This window comes from Pteropus medius, unplaced genomic scaffold, assembly GCF_902729225.1.
Source record: "Pteropus medius unplaced genomic scaffold, Ma_sr-lr_union100, whole genome shotgun sequence".
Classification (NCBI taxonomy): Eukaryota; Metazoa; Chordata; class Mammalia; order Chiroptera; family Pteropodidae; genus Pteropus; species Pteropus medius.
Genome location: NW_024343732.1, coordinates 1,114,969 through 1,134,265, shown reverse-complemented (window position 1 = coordinate 1,134,265; position 19,297 = coordinate 1,114,969). Strand labels below are relative to the sequence as shown.

Sequence of the window (19,297 nt, the reverse complement as noted above, 5' to 3'; positions counted from 1 at the left end):
GACCCTGTTGGTTTTGGAATTAAGGGTACCATCTCTGATTAAAGTAACTAGTTTTAACTTCCTTATTCACAAAGCAGAGTCAGCCAGTCTAGGATGGGGCTTCTCCTCCATCCCATTGTTCCCCATAATTAACACAGTGATGAGGATAATTATAATAGTAATAACTGCAGCAGCCCACAGTCATCAGTCCTTGGTCTGGATCAGGGACTGTTCCGATTGATTTTTTTAAATAGAAGTGAAATTCACACAACAGAAAATTAACTCATTTTAAAGTGAACAATTAATTCAGTGGCATTTAGTATATTCACAATGTTGTGCAACCACCACCTCTATCTAGTCCCAGAACATTTCTGTCACCCCAAAAGGAAATCCTGTCCCTATGAGCAGTCACTCCCCATCCCCCTTCCCCAGCCCCTGGCAACCACAGCTGCTTTCTGTATCTATGGATTTGCCTGTTCTGGACATTTCATGTCAATGGAATCATAAAACGCGTGGCTGTTTGTGTCTGAGGCACAAATGTGTTGGCCTTTCATCACTGGGTGCCATGACCCCCTCAGTTTGTAGCACCAAGCCCACAGCAGGGCCATGACGCAGCAGCAATGTTGGGCCAGTGGTCCTGGGGTGATGAGAACTCTTCGGGCCATCACATCCACTTCCCCACCGTGGGTTTGGATGTTGTCTGTTGCCTAGGAAACAGGACTGGTGGTGATGACTGACCTGGTGAGCCTGAACCACCGGCAGGATGGTGGCCTATACACCGACGAGGCTGTCCACGCCTTCCAGCCCCACACGGGGAGCCTGGTGGCAGTGGCGTCCTCCAGGCAACTCCCCAGGTAATTGCCACTGCCTTGAGCAGGGTTTTCTAACTTCGCCCTGTTAATGTCTAAGGCTGGGGCCAGATCATTCTCCGTGGTGAGGCCGCTTTGTAGGGTATAGAGCAGTATTCCTGGCCTCCATCCACCAGTTGCCTATAGCACCACTTTCTTCGAGTTATGACAACCAAAAATGTCTTCAGACATCACCCACTTTCTCCTTGGGGTCAAAATTACCACTGGGCTGGGACACTGAGCATTCAGCCTTGCCCCTCCCAGGTTTTGGCCCTACCCCCATGCATGGGTTGGGGTGCAGAGAGAGGAACGTTCATTGGGGGAGCAGACCTGCCTGGGGACAGAAGAATCAGAGCAGAGTAATAGAAAATTCTATTACTCTTTTTCCTTCCTCCTGCTTCCCCCGCGATTCCTTCTCTTCTTCTCTCTTCCTCCTCCTGCTCCAACCCTCTGCCTTCTCAAGTTGGACACCAAATAATTACTTTTTAGTCTTTCTTATTTTAACTCTAAGTGTTTAAACCGTTCCTTTTTTGAAGGCTATGAATTGCCCTCAGAGCACCGCTTTGGCTGCACCAGAGTCGTGCTATGAAGTGTTCTAGATAGATTCTCACTTATGGAATGATTCCCTTTCTGAGCTGTGACTCAGCTAGAAGTGTTTTAAATTTTCAAGTGATTTTTAAAAGTATTTTTTATGCATTTCGTAAATTTGTTTCAAGTGTGCATTGTAGCCAATGAACATGGTCTGTATGGTATCCATTGTCTGGTTTTTATTTTGGGGACTGACTATATGGACGGTGTTTGTAAATGCTCACATCTTTTTGAATATCTAAATCTCTCTCATTGGGTAAAGGGCTCTCTGCATACTTTTGGTTGAGCCTATTGATGGTGGCACGCAGAGCCTCCATATATTTACTCTTATTTTTTGGTTTGTTTACTAACATTAATTACTGAGAGAGAGAAGTTCACATCTCCCCCTTAGATTTGTGGCTTTGTCCCCGGAGTCATGCAAACCTTCGTTTGACAGGAGGTGATACTTTCTCCTCTCTCATGTCTCTCCCTTTTGATCCCCTATTGTCCACTTCTTTTCTCGCCCATGCCCTTCATTCCTCTGCCTCCGCCACTAGCTTCTCAATCCCAAGTCTCGGCCAGCCAGCTTGGGAAGGAGAATGGTGCTCTGAAGACTTTGCCTTCCTACTCTCTCTAGATTTGAGGGCATGAGGGCTGGAACAGGGGAGGCGAGCTTCGGATATCCTTTCTTCCACCCACTCCTCTGAGAGAGAGCACAGAACCAAGGGGAGCCATGGATGGGGTCAGTGTAGTCAGCAGTCCCTACATATCTGGGTCTCTCCAGAAACCTTAACGATGGGCCCCAGACTCTTGACCCCTTGTTCTGGACCAAAAGTAGCCCAGAAGACCATCTGCCCTCATGGGCCTGTTCATCAAAGCGCTCTTTATCTTTTAAGCCTTCTCTGCCCAGACCGAGATCCTTCCCAACTCCGTAGGCCCTCTGCAGTGATTCCTGGGTACCTGGGTCCCCTGGGTTCTTCCTGCCTGGGCCACTCATTTAGCAGGAGTCAGGCAGGCCCACAGGGTCTTAGTTTCCAAACTCCAAATCAGAGTGTGGCCAGACCAAGCTCCTCCTACCATAGTATGGACACACACAGAGGCATTTCCAGGACGTGGTTGGATAAGGGAGGTGGAATACTGGGCCTTCCCTCCCATGTGCAGGTCCCCCGAGAGCTTGGCCTGGTGTGGTCTGAAATCTAAAACCACAAAGGCAATTATAAATCCAAATGCAGAAAGACAAAAGAAATGCCTTAAAAGGCAGGTATTTGTGCCTTTTTGTAATTGGATAACATCCTTATTCTGAGGACAAGATATTTTTCTTAACAGTGTGCAAGTGGTTAAAATTTTTTCAAACAGTATGAAAGGTTATATGACAGAATGAAGGTCTCCTCACCTTCAGACTCTTTGTTCCTTCTTAGAGGCCAATAATTTATTAGATATCATTGGTCAATAATTTATTAGATATCATTCTAGAAATTTTTTTTGTGCATATATAAGGATTTAAGGAATTTTTAAAAACCCAACAGGAGAATATTGTAATACTGTTCTATACCTTTTTTTTATTTTCACAGAGCTGAGAAGTCAACAGTAAGTCTTAGAGATGTTCCACATTAGTACATACAGTATATGCTTACCTCACTCTCTTTTGCTGACATAATATTTCACTGTATGAATGTAGTATGTGATTAACCAGTCCCCTTATTGATGGAGATTTCAGCTACTTGTTCATTCTCTCAGTGCTGCTGTGAACCACTCCAATTGTTTGTCTTTGCACACGTGCCTGTGGGTATTTCCAGGGTGCATTCCTAGGGGAGGTATTGCAGGTTGAAAGAATGGGACCATTTTTAATTTTGAGAGATTAGGCCAAATTTTGAGTCAGGCTTATTTTTTTTTAATGAAGGGACAACCCCAGGGAATGTGAGCCACGAGACTTCTGAGGATGGACCAAGAATGAAAGGCACTCTTTAGGAAACGGGAGAGCTTGGGGGAGGTGGAGAGCGTGATGCGACGGTGCAGGAAAAGAAAAACATGGCAAACTCAGGGAGGAAAATTAACAAAGGGGAGGATGCGGAGTGGTCCCTGTGGCCCTTCAGGATATAAAGCACCACTATTATTTTAAAATGACTCTGCCAATCCTTTGATGCCTCACTTCTACTCCTAATTAACTAGAATGTTAACCCCTTCAAGCGAAAGAATTAACGCTTTGTATCCTAATTGGGCAGAATGTTAACTCCTAAGTGAATTGAGGGTTAACTGACAAGTGAGTGAATTAACATGTTATGTCCTAATTGAGTAAAATGTTAACCTGCCAGGTAACAAAATTATGTCCATGAAACTTTAATCACTCCTTCTTTTATTTTTATAGAGCAGAGAAGAGGAAAAGGACCTTTTTCCCAGAAACATGGATTTGGCGGTGTCTCAACATCAGGTACAGTAGAACTTTCCTTCGATGTCCTTGTGGGCTGACTTTGAGGCACTCACACAAGGCTAGATTGTTCCCCGTGCGTTTGCCTGCAGATCTGACACCCACATCTGAGTAAGACGTTGGGCATCCTTTTCTAACATATAAAACCCAAAGCCATGAAGTCAGCCCTGAATCCTGCTGCAGCCTTGGACATCCGCTCATGAAATATGAAATGCAGGGGCTTCGTGCCTCTTATGACTCCCTGTTGGGGTAACTCTATCCTCTCTGTTTGCATAACAAGCTCATTAAAACGATTACAGTTCCCTGGAACATGAACTTGACCCCACCCACCCCCTCCTCACTCCTCAGGGAATTTAGACTCCTGCCCGCCAAACAAGCTGCTTTTCTCAGCACATTTCCTTTCCACATTTTTCCCCCTTTTAGTTCTTCTTGAAGCAGCAGTGCCCTGCCAAATTCCTGCCGGATGCAATTGGCTTTTTTCTTTCGATGCTCAGTGTGAGAACACCCAATGGCACTAAGTAGAAAGTAGTTGTAGCCTGCCCTGGGAAAACAGTGAAGCGTGAAAATTCAGACTCCCAGGGCCAGTGGGGGGGTGGGCACTTCCGAGCGAGTGCTCCCTTCTAGGCACAAGGTGCCACAAGGCACATGGCACATGCTCCGCATAGAACTGGGCACACCGCTGGGGGTTTCTCAGGCTGCTTTTGTGGATGTGTGTGTCCCCGTTATGGGAAGGCTTAACTCCTGGTCAGCATAGACCCAGATTATTGCATTTTGCGTTGGGACCCCAGATTTAAGATGGGCTATCTGGCCATCATTATTCAAATACATCTGCTTCCTGGGTGCTTGGCGATGTTTTTGGTGCCAGGAATGGCATCTTGAACGAAGTGGGCAGAGTCCCCTGACTCATGGAATTTACGATTTATGCCCCAGGAGACTTCATGCTTCAGTAGGGTCGATGTTCTCATGGTGAGCTGGGCACGGGGCTTGGGAGGCGGAAGAGGAACCCTTTGGGGAAGCCTGAGAGGCTCCCAGGGCAGACAGAGGCCAAGCTGAGTCCCAGAAGATGGATAAACAAGAATGGCGGTGTTCAGGTGGAAGGACCAGCACGGGCAAGAGCTGGGGGGCGGGAGAGGCTGGCAGATTCCACAAGGTTGGAGGGAGGTAGGAAAGGCCCAGAGGAAGGTGCAGGGAATGTGAAGGCTGTGTAGGTTGTGGTGGGGAGGCGTAGAGAGCCACAGAGGGTTACAACCTGGGATTCGGGGTTTGAGATTTGCGATGTTCCCTGCCCCTCTGTCGGCTGTTACTGTATGAAGCCATGACAGTTCTGCCAGATGAGAAGAGGCCGAGCTTGTGTTATCGGGGTGACAGCATGTGACCCTCACAGAGGGGTTGACAGATGCCGCAGGTCTCGCAGGGCCTCATGGGCAGTGGAGTCATGCTGCAGCCTGAGGGGTCTGGCTGCCCGGCGAGGCCCCCTTGGGGCAGGCTCAGGGAAACAGGCCTGGCAGACAGGCGAGGAGCAGCCTGCTTCCCTGCCGGGCCAGGGGCTTTAATTTTTGGGCTTCTCCCCAGTCGTGGGCTTTATTTTCCAGCAAGCACTCTTGAACCAAAAGCTAAGACAGACTTCAAAAGGATATCCTGGAAACACAAAGGAGACAGCAAAGTTTGTCCTCAGAGCCACCCCGGAGTGGCCAACGTGCCATTGACGAGGGTGGGGAAAATCTGGCACGTTTCTTGAGCAGTGCTGTCAGATGTGTAATTCAAGGTTCCCAGTGCTGCGTCAGAAAGGATAAAAAGAAACTGGAGTTCATTTGAATCATATATATTATATTTATCCAAAATATTGTCATTTTGTCATGTAATCACTTTAAAAATTATCGATGGACTTTCTGTCTGTCTGTCCTTTTCCTTTTTTACGAGGGTGGTACTGCCTGCATCAGTTTCCTGGGCCGCCCTAACAAATGGCCACAAACTAGGGGACTAGAAACAATAGAAATGTATTCTCTCACAGTTCTGGAGACCAGGAGTCTGAGATCAAGGTGTTGCCAAGGCCGCGCTCCCCTCAGAGGCTCTAGGGGAGGGTCCTTCATTGTCTCTTCCAGCTTCTGGGGGCCCCAGACATTCCTTGGCTTGTGGCAGCATCACCCCAATCTCTGCCTCTGTCTTCACATGGTCTTCTTCTCTCTGTAGTGAAATTTCCCTCTTCTTATAAGGACACCTGTCATTAGATTAGGGGCCACCCTACTCCAGTGTCACCTTAGCCTAACTAGTTACATCTGCAGAGACCCTGTTTTCAGGGTTTCCAAATAATGCCACATTCACAGGTACCAGGGGTCAGGACGTGGACATACCTTTCTGGGGGACACAAGCATGCCTTAAGTGACTGGTTCTCTCGATTCAGCATCTTTCTTCCCTAAACTGGGCGGTGCACTCACTGCCAAAGTTTGTACCTCTGAACCTGTGTTTTGTGGATCTTGTGTCCACAGTTGCCCTGAGAGAGCAGTTCATGTTTCTGATCATAGCGAGTCAGGGCGGAGGGATGGCTTTCTGCTGTCACACTTTGTGGCGCCTTAAAAGCTTACTTCCGAACTGCAGGGGCACCTTCCTGGGCCCTGAGGCTATGTGACTGGAGTCATCTGTTCCCCTCCCCCCAGCCTCTGGGGCATGGCACTGGAGAAGGGCCCACGGGTTGTCCGTCTTTCTGCAGTGACCCGTCCGGCGAGGAGACACTCCGCTTGCAGGTCCCTGACTCCATCACCAGCTGGGTGGCTGAGGCTGTGGGTCTGTCTACCACATGGGGCCTGGGCATTGCTGAGCCCACTTTGCTGAAGACCTTCAAACCCTTCTTCGTGGACTTCACGCTGCCCCCCCACGTGGTGCGCGGGGAGCAGGCCAAGATCCCACTCAGCATCTATAACTACATGGGCATCTGTGCTGAGGTACCAAGCCCCCACCCCAACAGCCTTTCCTGGTGGTGGAGGCCACATCTATGATGCCAGGAGGTGGGAGGGTCGGGTCATCCTGAGGGAGCCTTGCGGGCAGCATATGTGTTATTGATGAAGCAGAGGCAGGATGGGGTCAGCTTCTAATTCACCAGCCATCTAAGCTTGGGCAGGGCTGGGGCGGGCATGTGCGCATGGCGGAGTTGGGGGGTGACAGACATGATGGAGTCACCGTCCTTGACTTTTGTACCCCTGGCACGAGGGTACAAGTATCATATGTAATGGCATGGAACTGGGGCTGGCACATTTTTTCTGTAAAGGACCAGACAGTAAAAACCCTTGGTGTTTCTTTGGCTTTGGCAGCAACCCCCATCTCTGCCTCTGTCTTCACGTGGCTTCTTCTCTCTGTGTGTCTCATCATCTTCCCTCTGCGAATGTCTGTGTCCGAATTTCTTCTTATAAGGAACGACCTCAGTCATTGGATTAAGGTCTGCCCTAAGACCTTGTCATGACTTGATGACGTCTGCACAGACCCTATTTCCAAATAAGATCACATTCACAGATACTGGGGCCTAGGGCCTCAACATGTCTTTTAGGGGAATGTAGTTTAACCTGTAACAACTCCCCTGGGAAGGTGGGCTTGAGGTTGACCTTGGAAGCTGGGGGAATTTCAGACCCTGGTGATGAGGCAGGACAACAGGTGAGGTAGAGGGACCTGTGAGGACCAAGATCAGGTGCGGGCACAACGGGGAAGGCGTTTGGGTGGGGCCTGTGCACTGGTGTGGCTTGAGGAGACCAGGGGCTCCCATCTTCCCTGACCTTTATCATCTTCGAGCCCCATCTCAGCCTGGCTGGTGGGTGGGAGGAAGGGAGGGTAGAAGGGGTCCCCATGGTTAGGGACAACCATCAGGGGCAGGGCTTGTAAGCTGAGGCTTTAGGCAGAGGGGTGAGTGGGGCACAGGATCAGGAGTCCAGCTAGGAGCGAGCCTGCTCTCTGAAGGTTGGCCCACAGCTCTGGCTGCAGGTCTCAGCCTCGCCCTGGCTAGCTGGGGACATGGCTGTCCTTCTCCCGGCACTGCCCAAGTGCTGGCTCATTTCACACCAAGGGCAGAAGATGTGAGCTGTGGCCCCATACCACAGACACTGCAGAAACCAAGAGATTTCACCACACACACGCGCACAGACTCACACACACTCACACACACACGCAAAACAGATTCCTGGTTTTTCTTGAAAAATGAAGACATCGGGCCAGGGAGGGAGTAGTTGGAATTTGTGACCTGAAGGGGGCGCCTAGACTGGTGGAAGTCTAGGGGGTTGTGTCAACACATCCGGGCTTCACTGCTCCCAGAAGACCCTCTGGGCTTTAGCTTGACGTTTCCAATTACCAGCTCAATTTCCCAATCCATAAACTGGGCGTGAGAGCTCAACCTGGCCCTTCTCACCGCCCCAGGCTCAGTGTTTTATTCAGTTCTTTTCTTTAGCTCCTAGCAGGGCGCCTACACCCACTAGGTCCTTCATATATATTGGTTGGATAAATGGCTGTGGAACAAAGAGCCTATTCTAGATTGGGGGGCATAAACATGTGTACATAGAGACTAGTGTGTACAGTGCCAGGCATGCACACATGTGTAGAGTGCCAGGCTTGCATACATGCACATGAGCATACACACAGACACAACACACACATGCACACATATGCACGCACATGCACACCCACAGAGCTCTATGATGCCGTGGACTCGGTGGTTGGAGAGAGGGTCGGAGGAAGTGCTCTGGGGGGCCTGCTGGTGGAGTGGTCCCTCCCAGCCCATGCTCCAGTGGGGACATGGAGAGGCTGCCCTTGAACTGGTCTTGGTCCCGAAGGGTAACTGGACCTGTGGCATTTGGGGGGCTGAGGGAAGAAGAGAACTCTCAGCAGGACAATGATGAGTATTGGTTCTGATTGAAACTGGAAAGGGGGCCTCCCATGGAGGGCATGGCTTTTGGAGGGGGCTGACAGGCTGGTGGTGGATTCTGGGTGGTGGGATGTGCTGGGAGGCCTCAGATTCCAGGCACCATGAGTACATGCCACCTTCTGCAGGTGTACGTGAAGATCTCGGTGCCCAAGGGCATCCGGTTTGTCGGGCATCCTGGCAAACGCCATCTGACCAAGAAGATATGCCTGGCCCCCGGGGAGACCAAGCCCACCTGGGTGGTTCTGTCTTTCAGCGACCTGGGGCTCAGCAACATCACAGGTGAGGGCCTGGTGCTTCTCTGGGCACCTACCCTCTAGGTCACCAAGGGGCCCAGGCTCTGACCATAGGCACAGGCAAGGGGTAGGTGGAGCAGCAGGTGAGGTCAGGAGAGAGACAGGACAGCAGTTGGGGAAGCAGGCCGGAGGGAAGAGTCTGGAGGTAGGGGGAGGCGGCCTCTGGGGGTGGAGCCTGAGGCCTTACCCGGGGAGAGCCAGGCTCTTAAGATGCCAAACCAATGCAAACACAGATGCATCACAAACATGCACACACAAATACTAGTATACCCATGCACACATATGCACGCACATGTAAATACATGCACGTGCATGCATGCATACATGCAGACACCATGCAAATACATACATGCATAACCATGTACGTGCATACTAACATGAGCACACAAATGCATGAACAAACATGCACCTGCAGCTTGCACACACACATGCATATGCACATATGCACACCTGGTACGAAGGTGGGGGACAGGACAGCTCTGTGTTCTGAGAGCAGTACTGAGCATTCACATCTCTGCAGCCAAAGCCCTAGCTTATGGAGAAATAAGCTGCTGCCGGGATGGGAAGTCCATCAAGCACCCGGAGGAGAATTACACTGACAGGAGGGTCCCCATCGGGAGGGACCACATCAGGCGCAGCGTGATGGTTGAGGTAAGCGCACACCCTCGTTCGGAGTGCTTTGCCAGGGCCTGATTCCCTGAGAGCCCAGCCTGAGCGTCCAGTCCCTTCCTGAGCCAGGGCCAGGGTAGATCCCATGGTCTCTCTGGGGCTCAGGGAAGGTGAGTGGACGGCCTCGCCTTAGGATCGCGGCATCCAGCTCCTCTCCACAGCACAGAGCCAGCTGTGGCGAAGTGGCCTGGGACTCGCTAGAGCTGCAGGGAAGTGTGGCTCCAACTTACCAGTCTGGTGATGTAAAAGAAGTATTGAAAGATGAGAGCCCCATGGGGCTGTGCTGATCACACCAAATTCTCGAGAGGCATATTGGGTGTAATTCCAGGTGCTCCCTTTTAAGAGAACAAGCTGCTGCCTTCTATTCTTTGGGGGAAGATCTGTGGAAGGGGCAGAAACAGGAGCATGGATGGAAGAGACAGGAGACAGGGGTTGTATGGGACAGACAGTGGGACAGAGAGCCCGTCCTTGGCAGACCCAGGCATCCCCTTCTCGGTGTTCGAGGACATCAGATGGGGCATCAGGTCCTTGCAGCCTTTGTGTCATCGTGTTCTCTGCCCAGAGGGAGAAGCTGGGCTGGGAACTGAAACAAATGGGGTAGCCAGGGGGGCCGGCGGGGATGAGAGGGGCATGACAAGTCCAAGAGCGGTCGAAGAATTCCTTTAACCAGAGGAAGGAGGAGGGAGCCTCCGTTTCCTCACCTGGGCCTGGGAGATGGATAGCCCAGCCTTCTGTGCACCTGCAATGTTGGCATCACCCCGCAGGGTCCAGAATCAGAGCCACTGCCATGGGAGGGCGACTGCCCCCCTGCGCTGACTGCCCGCCAACACTCAGTTCTCCCTGTTTCTCCGTTTCAGCCCGAAGGAGCCCCCCACACGTACACCTACAGTGCTTTCTTCTGTCCCAATGGTGAGTCCCCGGGCCCACCCCTCCGAGGACTTCAGCCCTTACCCCTGCACTATTGCAGCTCTTCCGCTGCCAAGTAGACACCCACAGTCCCTGGGGGCTGAGGACCCAGTAGCAGAGAACTGAGATGTCCTGTCTGGGGACAACCATAGCCAGAGTGGGGGCCGGGCATCCGTTATGCAGGAAGTGAGTGAACGAGATTGTAGATTGCAGGTGTCAAAGAGAAAAGAGATGGCAGTCAGGAGGAGGGTGGCGTCCTTGAACTCAGGGCCCTATGGTGAGGAGCGCAGCATCCTGGGAAGGGAGATCTTAGAGTGACGTCAAGGGAATGAAGGAGACCCAGAACACTGGCGTAGCAGAGGAGGACATGGGAAATTAAGGTGGGCTCCAGAGGGTGTGAGATCTGGGGTCCACCTCAATCCCTCTGAAATTGACATTATACCTGCACATGATCCATGAACAGGAAATAGGTACAGAGCGTGCCCAGTGAGCGAAATGGCCAGAGAAGGGCCATCCATGCTTCTGCCTTAGTGGGGTCGGGGAAATGCTGGGTGAAACATGATGTGAGCGTGGGTTGCCTATGGGAGGTTCTGTCCCTTCCTCATCTAGGTCTTGCCTTAGGAGCAGTCCAGCTTGGAGCTTGGGCCAAGCTGGGCACCTGGCTGTCATCCAGGGGCCTTTGCCAGGAGGCAGAGCGTAGGATCTGGAGTCCCTGGGTGATGTCCACCCCTCAGGTTAACCACCTCCCCATTGCCAAGGCATTCAACATGAATATATATTCTGCATACTAGTCCTTTAATCAGATAAACCATTTTACAAAGACATTCTGTGGCTTGTCTTCATTCTCTTGATAGTGTCTTTCAAAGACAGAAGTTGTTTATTTTGATTGATGTCCAGTTTTTCCTTTTGTGGATTACTTTGCTGTTGATTTGTCTAAGAAACCTTTGCCAAATCCTATGTTTTCTTCTCAAAGTTCTACAGTTTCAGGTTTTACTTTTATAAAGTGGCTATGTCCCATCTTGGGTTAATTTTCGGAGACCATGCAAGGGATGAATCAAAGTTCATTTTTCTGCATAGCCAGTTGTTGAGCACCATTTCTCGAAAAGGTTTTCCTTTCTCTATGGAATTATCTCTGCAGCGGTGTTGAAAGTCAGTTGTTCGTACCTGCATGGGTCCATTTGGGTACTCCCTGTTCTTTTCCATTGGGCACTTATCTATGTTGACACCAAAACTACACTGTCGTGATTTCTGTAGGTTTCGAGTAAATCTCAGTGTCAGGTGGGGTGAGTCCTCGAACTTGGTTCTTCTTTATTTTTGCCTCTTCTAGGTCTTTTCTGCTTCCATATAAATTCTGGAATCAGCTTTGTAGTTTCTCCAAAGACCCCGCTAGGATTTTGGTTGGGATTGCATGGCATCTGTTAATCACTCGGGGGATAATTAACATCATGGCCACATTGTCTTCTGACGCATGGACGTGGTCTAGCTCTCCACTGAGTTGGGTCTTCTTTAGTTTCAGCAGCGTTTCGCAGTTTCCAGTACACAGGTGGTGTGCATCTTTTGTAGGATTTATTCCCGTGAGCATTTTTTCTTTGTTGTGCTATTGGCAAAGCTGTCATTAAGCCAGCAGCCATGCTTCCTGCAGCTGCTGGCCCAGCCACAGTGAGACAGGTCCCCCGTGGTCCCCATTTTCTAGGTGCCCCCACAATACCCTCTCTCCTTCCCTCTGTCCAGAGAGAGTCCATATCTCCACACCCAACAAGTATGAGTTCCAGTATGTGCAGCGGCCACAGCACCTCACCCGTTTCGACATGGCTGTGCGAGCCCACAATGACGCCCGTGTGGCCTTGTCCCCCGGGCCCCAGGACACGGCGGGCATGATCGAGATCGTCCTGGGGGGACACCAGAACACCAGGTCCTGGATCTCTACCAGCAAGATGGGTGAGCCTGTGGCCAGCTCGCACACGGCCAAGATCCTCTCCTGGGATGAGTTCAGAACATTCTGGATCAGCTGGCGTGGCGGGCGTATCCAGGCATGGCTGGGCTGGCCGGGGTGGACATGGGAACCTCGTGGTCCTCTGACATTTGCTGCTTTCTGCTGTGTCCGGGTCTGATGGGGGGAACAGGCAGGAGGGAGAGTAAATATAGGGCACCATCTCAAGTCGCTCACAGTCTTCCTGGAGTTTCTTACAAAAAGAACGTGGCAGAGAGCTGTGGCAGAGGGAGCGCCTAGGGATCGGGGAGCTGAGGGGTGGTAGGTGGCCAGGGAGAAAGAAAATAGGGGGCTGGGAACACTCTGAGCTAAGAGGAAGGGACTTAGAGAAAGAGCAGCTAACAAAGCTTCCTATCGGAAGGACATAACCGAACTGGGTTTTGAAGTATGAATAGGAGTTCAGCAGGCAAACCAGAGAGGAGGATGTTCTAGGCAGAGGGAATAGCATGTGCAAAGGCCTAGAGGTTCTAGGGAACCAGGTCACTTTGGAACCCGCAGATACCATGCTTTTGTCTCTGTTGGCCACTTAATGGATGCAGTGACATCTAGTTTCTCCCATCATGGCCCTTTATCCTGTGTCACTGCATCCTGAGCGCCACTGCATGCTTCCTTCCAGCACCCAGCAGCCTTGGCTTCTTTTTCCAGGTTGGCTACGGTCCAGAGCCATCCAACAAGTCTGTCATCATGGCCTGGACCCTCCCCAGGGCACCAGAGGTTCAGTTCATTGGCTTCTCCACTGGCTGGGGCTCCATGGGCGAGTTTCGCATCTGGAGGAAGATGGAGGTAGACGAGAGCTACAGTGAGGCCTTCACCCTGGGGGTCCCACACGGCGCCATCCCCGGGTCTGAGCGGGCAACTGCTTCCATCATAGGTGTGTCTGCCCCACAGCCTGGCTTGGGGAGGATGGGGGCAAGAGCCCAAGTGCAAGGTAGCCATTCCAGGCTCAGTCTCACACTGGGCTTTGCTGCGGACCTGTGCCCCTGGGGCCTCCAGCCACACACCTACTTACCTGATAAGCAGCTTCTAGTGCCTTCTCTGTGCCGGGCTCTGGGGCAGGCCCAGAAATGACCCCAATCCCACCCTTGAGGGGCTCCTAGTCTGGCCAAGAAGGCAGGTCTATACCTACCCAGTCCAAGCCCTGTGTAGGGTAACCCCAAGGGCCAGGCGATAAACTCTGGGGGCAGTGGGTTTGGGGCAATGTACAAAGACGACCAAAAGGCCAGGTGAAGTTAGCCAGGTACAGGGTGGGGAGCGGGGGTCCTGGGGGTCTTGGTAAGAGAGGCAGACATCCAGAACATTTGCCGAGTAGGAGTAAGAGACTGACCAGGGGTCTCTAGGGATTGTCTCCCGTGGCCTGGGCATGGGAGTGGCAAGCGAGGACTGCGTGATCATCCAACGGTGGAAGTTGGGAGACGAGGAGGCCAGAAGGGTCAGGCAGACCTGAATGACGGGGTCTCAGGTGTCTCTGACATCACAGGGTAAAAGCCCTGGGACTCGGGCAGGTTGGCGGTTATGGCCGGATCAGAATATGCTGGAGTTTACAATTTCTGAAGCATGAGGTCAAGTCAGAAGTGGCTGAGGGAGCGAGTGGCCCAGATGGCGGTGAGGGATGTAGGGGAGGAGGGACATGGGCAGAGATGGCGGAGATGAAGCCTGAGACCTGTATGCCGGTGGGGCAGAAGGGTGGAGAAGAAGCTGGGAAACCCAGAGGAGGGTGACGAGAAAGTAGCCAGGCAGTAGCCCTGATGCAGGAGGAGGCCACAGGAGCAGCGACAGCCTCAGTGGGGCAGGAGGAAAGGCCACGGAAGGAAAGGACGTGCGATCAGGGAATAGTGGGGGTTCTGGAGGACTCGTCAGCAGTTTTCGGGGTAGAGAGGCCAAGAAGAGGAAAAGTGCTGAAGGGATGAGAACACAGGAGACCAGAAATAAAAGAAAAAACAAAACTTTAAAATGCACCTACGGTACCACACATGTATGAAAACTTTTATTAAAAATCAAAATACTCGTGGTTAAAGAGAAAATCACATTTTGTATTACAAGTTAAAAAAAATATTTAGAATGATTTAGAATATGATGGCTATATTGATACGTTTACATTTGTGAGATGCAGCCAAAGTCATACTTAGAGGGGAATTCATGGCCTTGAATGCACCTGTTTTAAACGCTAGAAAGAAAAAAAAGCATTCAGCATAATGGAAAGGCAGAGAAAGGACACCTGAGTTAAAACTAAGGGACACGAGAGGAGGTGTGTAGGAGGTGGCCACCAGAGCTGAGAGACCAGGTAGGCTGAGTGGACAGGGGGTGCAGTTCAGTTTCAAAGGGCAGCACTAACAGTCAGAGGTGGGGGTGGCTGGTGTTAGGCCACGAGCAGGCTCCCACCTCTGGGGAAAGTGGTCCCTAGGATAACCAGGGCACCCGGCAAGGCCTGCTTCCAGCCTGGCCCTCTTTTCCTTCCTGCCAGGAGACGTCATGGGGCCAACGCTGAACCACCTCGGCAACCTCCTGCGGCTGCCCTTTGGCTGTGGAGAGCAAAACATGATCCACTTTGCGCCCAACGTCTTTGTCTTGAAGTATCTTCAGAAAACCCGGCAGCTCAGCCCCGATGTGGAGAGGGAGACCACCGATTACCTGGTACAAGGTATTGGGGGAACTGCCTGGGTGGAGGGTGTGGAGAGGAAGGCAGCCATGACCAGGCTGGGGGCAGCCCACACACCAGGCGTGGCAGCGGGGGAGGAAGAAAAACAAAGTGGGTAAACAAGGCCACTCCAGGTGGCCCGATCTGTCACTGTCAGCAGGAGCCTGGCATCTGCACCTGTTAGGACAAGGTTCTGAATGCCGATAATCAGCCATGGGGAAAGGAACAGCATCTTTTAAAAATGTAGATTTTTTAAACAATAAGAGCAATATAGTAACATTATAAAAAACATTTAGAAAAAAGAAAAATTCCCTTTGACACCTCTGTTGGAGTCGGCTCCGGGTTTACTCTCTCACCCTCAGCGGCTCCAATTAGCTCTGCTGCTCTCGGTGCCCTATACCGTGGCATGCGCGGTGTGTCCCCACCCCACGCTCTGTCTGTAAGACTCACCCACTAGGCTGAGGGAATCTGTGGTCCTTTCGCCCCCTCTGCTGTGAGACAGTCACCATGTCTGTGCACGGCCACGGGAGCAGGTTCCAGTTCAGGATGTTTAGAACGGCGCTGTTGTGAACCGTCCCGTTTGTGGGCTAGATGATGACCTGTCTGAATATCGCTGGAGTGGAATGGCTGGGTCTCAGGACATGTTGGTTCATAATCACTTTCAGGGCTCATGCGGCCCATGCCCCCTGCTGCCCTCACACTAAAAAACACCCAGCATGGAGGCCCCGGGGGCTGCCTGACTGACCTCTCCACCTCCGGCCCGCTTGTTCCCCTGCTCTGGCCACCCTGGCACCTTCTGTTCTCCGAGCATACCAAGCCCTGGCTCCAGTGGTTAGAGCAGCCCCCACCCCCCGGGGACAGAGGGTGTTGCTTTAAGATGGTGCATTTCACTAACCACCAGGCAGGACTGAGGGCCGGTGTTTGACCCAGAGTCACAGAGGGGGGCCATCAGGAAAACAGAGGTTTCAGCCACTCCTGATGTTTTCAAGGACTCCAGATGTGGTATGGGGCGGTTTCAAGGACCCCAGATGTAGCATGGGACAGTTTCAAGGATTCCAGATATGGATACTGTGGCATCGTTTGGGGGTCCCAGGGTAGGACGTTGGCTGGCTCAGGCTAGACCATTCAGGAGGGTGCTGTTCCCTCTGCTTGCCCCACAGGCTACCAGCGGCAGCTGACCTACAAACACCAGGATGGTTCCTACAGTGCTTTTGGTGAACGGGATGCATCAGGAAGCATGTGGTGAGTCCCCACTCCTGGCACTGCCACAGAGGCTCCCCGGCCTGCAGCCACGGCCTCATGTCCAGCACAGCGAGGCCAGGACTCTCAGGGCCTGATTCCCAGGGTGAAAAGGAGCCTGCCTGGGAAATAGGGGCAGCGTGGTGCCAGCCCCAGGGTTCGGAGGGATGAGTGCAGGAGGCTCGCCGGCCCTGGATGTGGCGGGAGTGGTGGCGACAGGTGCTCTTGTTGCCACAGCACCAGGAACTGAGCCTCTGCTCTCCGGCCCCTCGGGAGCACGTCCTGGGCACTCCGGGCCTCCTCAGAGCCCACTGGACCTGGAAGTGGGGGTGACTCTGAGCAGGAAGGGTTGGGCTGAGGCAGGCCAGACCGCTGTCTGGAGGCCTGGGTCGGGGTGTATGGGAGTAGTGTCCTGGAGCCTAGTTTCCCTTGCAAAGCAGCTCCCTCTGATTTTGGGGGTGACCAAGGCAGAGAGAGTCCAGTAGGGGACAGGGTCCACCTGGATTTTTTTCCCTTGGGTCCTCGGACCATGGCAGTTTGTGGCATCATCATGGATTTGGAGCTTACGGAGACTACGGGGCACCCCCAGCTATCCCCAGGGGGCCTCCCTCTCCCAAAGTGCCAACCTGATGGCACCTGCAGCAGCTGTGAGCATGGAGACTGCTCTGCCTTAAACCAACGGTGTCCACTGCACAGCCACAGTGCCAGGGGAATGGGGACACGCCTGGCTGAGCTCTGCAGTGTTCAGTGTCACTTGCTTGTCTCCAGAGGGGTTCAGGTATGGTGACCTGCCCAGCCTCCCATCCCCCAGCAGCCCGTCCACTGTCCCAGTTCTAGTCCCAAGGTCCTGCCTTGCTGACAGCCCTTGATGCAAGGCCACAGTCATGTCCTGGCAAGCAGAGGCCCCCGTTCACCCTGGGGACGGCCAAAGCCACTGATTCACTCTCTGAAAGCTGGCCGAGCCCCAGCAGCCCCCAGGGGCCTGTGCTGGACGGGATTAGTGTGTATCCTCCCTCCGTGGACATGCACACACAGTGCGAACAAGACCAGTTCCACCCTAGTGGCGGAGGAGTAACACCCAGAAGTTTTCCCTCCCCTCCTCCCTTGGCAAAAGTCCCTGTAGGACAAGGGTGCAGGAAGCATAGGCAGTGGCAGCAGCATCCACCCTGGAGGTGGGGAAACCCGGGCTCTGCCTCGTGAACCGTGTGGCCTTAGACCAGATCCCAACCTTTCCGAGCAGGATCTAAGAAGCAGTGGGGATAGGAGTATGGACGTGCTCAGTGCCGTGCTCGGTACCCACAGGGACAGACACCCTGTTAGTGCCTCTCTCTAATAACTTGGGAGGATCCAGCGCTGATCTGTTATTGATGGGTTTCTGTACATCCAATGTTCATTCATTTATTCATTTGTTCGTTCGTTCATTCGTTCGTTTGTTCAATGAGTGCTGCTTTGTGCCAGGCCCCGTTCTTAGTCTTACATTTGATGAACCAATATTACTATATAATTATTAACTAAGGTCCATAGTTTACATTTGGGTTCACTCTTGGTGTTGTACATTCTGTGGGTTTGGACAATGTACACTGTCACGGATCTACCATCACAGTATCATATACAGTACTTTCACGGCCCTAAAAATCCCCTGTGCTCCGCCCTCTGCCTGTTAATACCTCCTTTCCCCTCCACCCCTGGCAACCACGGACTGATCTTTTGACTGTCTCCATGGTTTTGCCTTTTCCAGGACGTCATAGAGTTGGAATAGACAGACAGTCTGCCCTTTTCAGACTGGCTTCTTCCGCTTGGCAGTTCCTCCATGTCGTATCATGGCTTGATAGTTCATGTTTTTATGTTCCATTATAAGGTCGTACCAGTTTATTTATCCCTGTTTGTGTTTTAAGAATGGAAAAGAGAACCATGGAGCAGAATGCGGGAATGTCACAGTTCCCAGTGACACGTGGGCAGCTGAGTTCCATCTTTGCCCCAGTCCCAGCCACTCACACAGGGTTGGAATCCCTCTGGCTGCTACGTGCAAAGCAAGCCATGGGGCAGGGTAGGCCTGGGAGACAGGAGCCAGGGGGTGTCCTGATGCTGAGAATGGGCAGCAGTGACACAGAAGCAAGGCTGTGGGAGTTGCGGGTCCTGGGGGGCGGTTCTGGGGGCTCCAGAGGCACCTATCCCAGACTGCAGGTGCCCTCTGGGGAGAGAACCCCAGGCTGAGCATTCAGAGACAAGTGGTACCTCATCCTGTGAAGGAGGGAGAGGGAACATGATACATCCAGGGCTTGGATGGAGTAACTGAAGCAAGCAACAGAAAACTGTCTGAAAAGCAATTCTGAATGTCAGTTCACACTGCAGTGCTGGGCAGGCAGGCTTTGGGCTGGCTGGTCTGGCAGCCCCACAATGCATCAGGGGCCCTGGCTTTTCCCTTTACTCCCTATGGACTCCTTAGGGAGTAAAGGGTGGCTGCTTCCCTTGTGGTGGCAAATGGCTGCAGCTGCTCTCAGCATCATCTCATGTGCCCATTCCAAAGCCATGAGCAGGCCTGGGGACGGGAATGCCCATAACCGTGGCTGGCTAGGGCCACAGAGGGGTGCAGGCATCCAAGGCATCTGGCTGCCAGTTCCCAAGCAAGACCTGGGATCTCTCAGCAAGACTGGGGATCTTTCGGGGGAAGCTTGTGGAGGGGCAAAAAGGAAAGTCTCCTACACCTGGCAGGGGGAGGTGGGACTGGACCAGATCATAGAAAGGCTGTGAGTGCCAGGCAAGGAACAGACCTGGGTACCGGTGGGCTGGGAAGATCCAGACAGGTAAACTGCTCCATCATCGGGCTAGCTAGGTGCTCACATACT

General features: G+C 52.4%; 1 protein-coding gene across 4 annotated transcripts in view; it reads left to right on the top strand.

Annotated features, from left to right (window-relative positions):
- CPAMD8 (C3 and PZP like alpha-2-macroglobulin domain containing 8) overlaps nucleotides 1–19,297 on the top strand; it is a 66,491-nt gene that overhangs the window by 33,875 nt on the left and 13,319 nt on the right. For all 4 annotated transcript variants that reach the window (XR_005653901.1, XM_039867741.1, XM_039867742.1 and 1 more), the window contains exons 18-27: nucleotides 691–833; nucleotides 3,760–3,822; nucleotides 6,527–6,758; nucleotides 8,845–8,998; nucleotides 9,533–9,663; nucleotides 10,539–10,590; nucleotides 12,319–12,617; nucleotides 13,223–13,448; nucleotides 15,039–15,215; nucleotides 16,373–16,454. Coding sequence is in view for 3 of the 4 variants with exons in the window: in XM_039867741.1 (XP_039723675.1) it covers nucleotides 691–833; nucleotides 3,760–3,822; nucleotides 6,527–6,758; nucleotides 8,845–8,998; nucleotides 9,533–9,663; nucleotides 10,539–10,590; nucleotides 12,319–12,617; nucleotides 13,223–13,448; nucleotides 15,039–15,215; nucleotides 16,373–16,454 (1,559 nt within the window). In the remaining variant the exon portion in view is untranslated. The remainder of the gene's footprint in view (nucleotides 1–690; nucleotides 834–3,759; nucleotides 3,823–6,526; nucleotides 6,759–8,844; nucleotides 8,999–9,532; nucleotides 9,664–10,538; nucleotides 10,591–12,318; nucleotides 12,618–13,222; nucleotides 13,449–15,038; nucleotides 15,216–16,372; nucleotides 16,455–19,297) is intronic.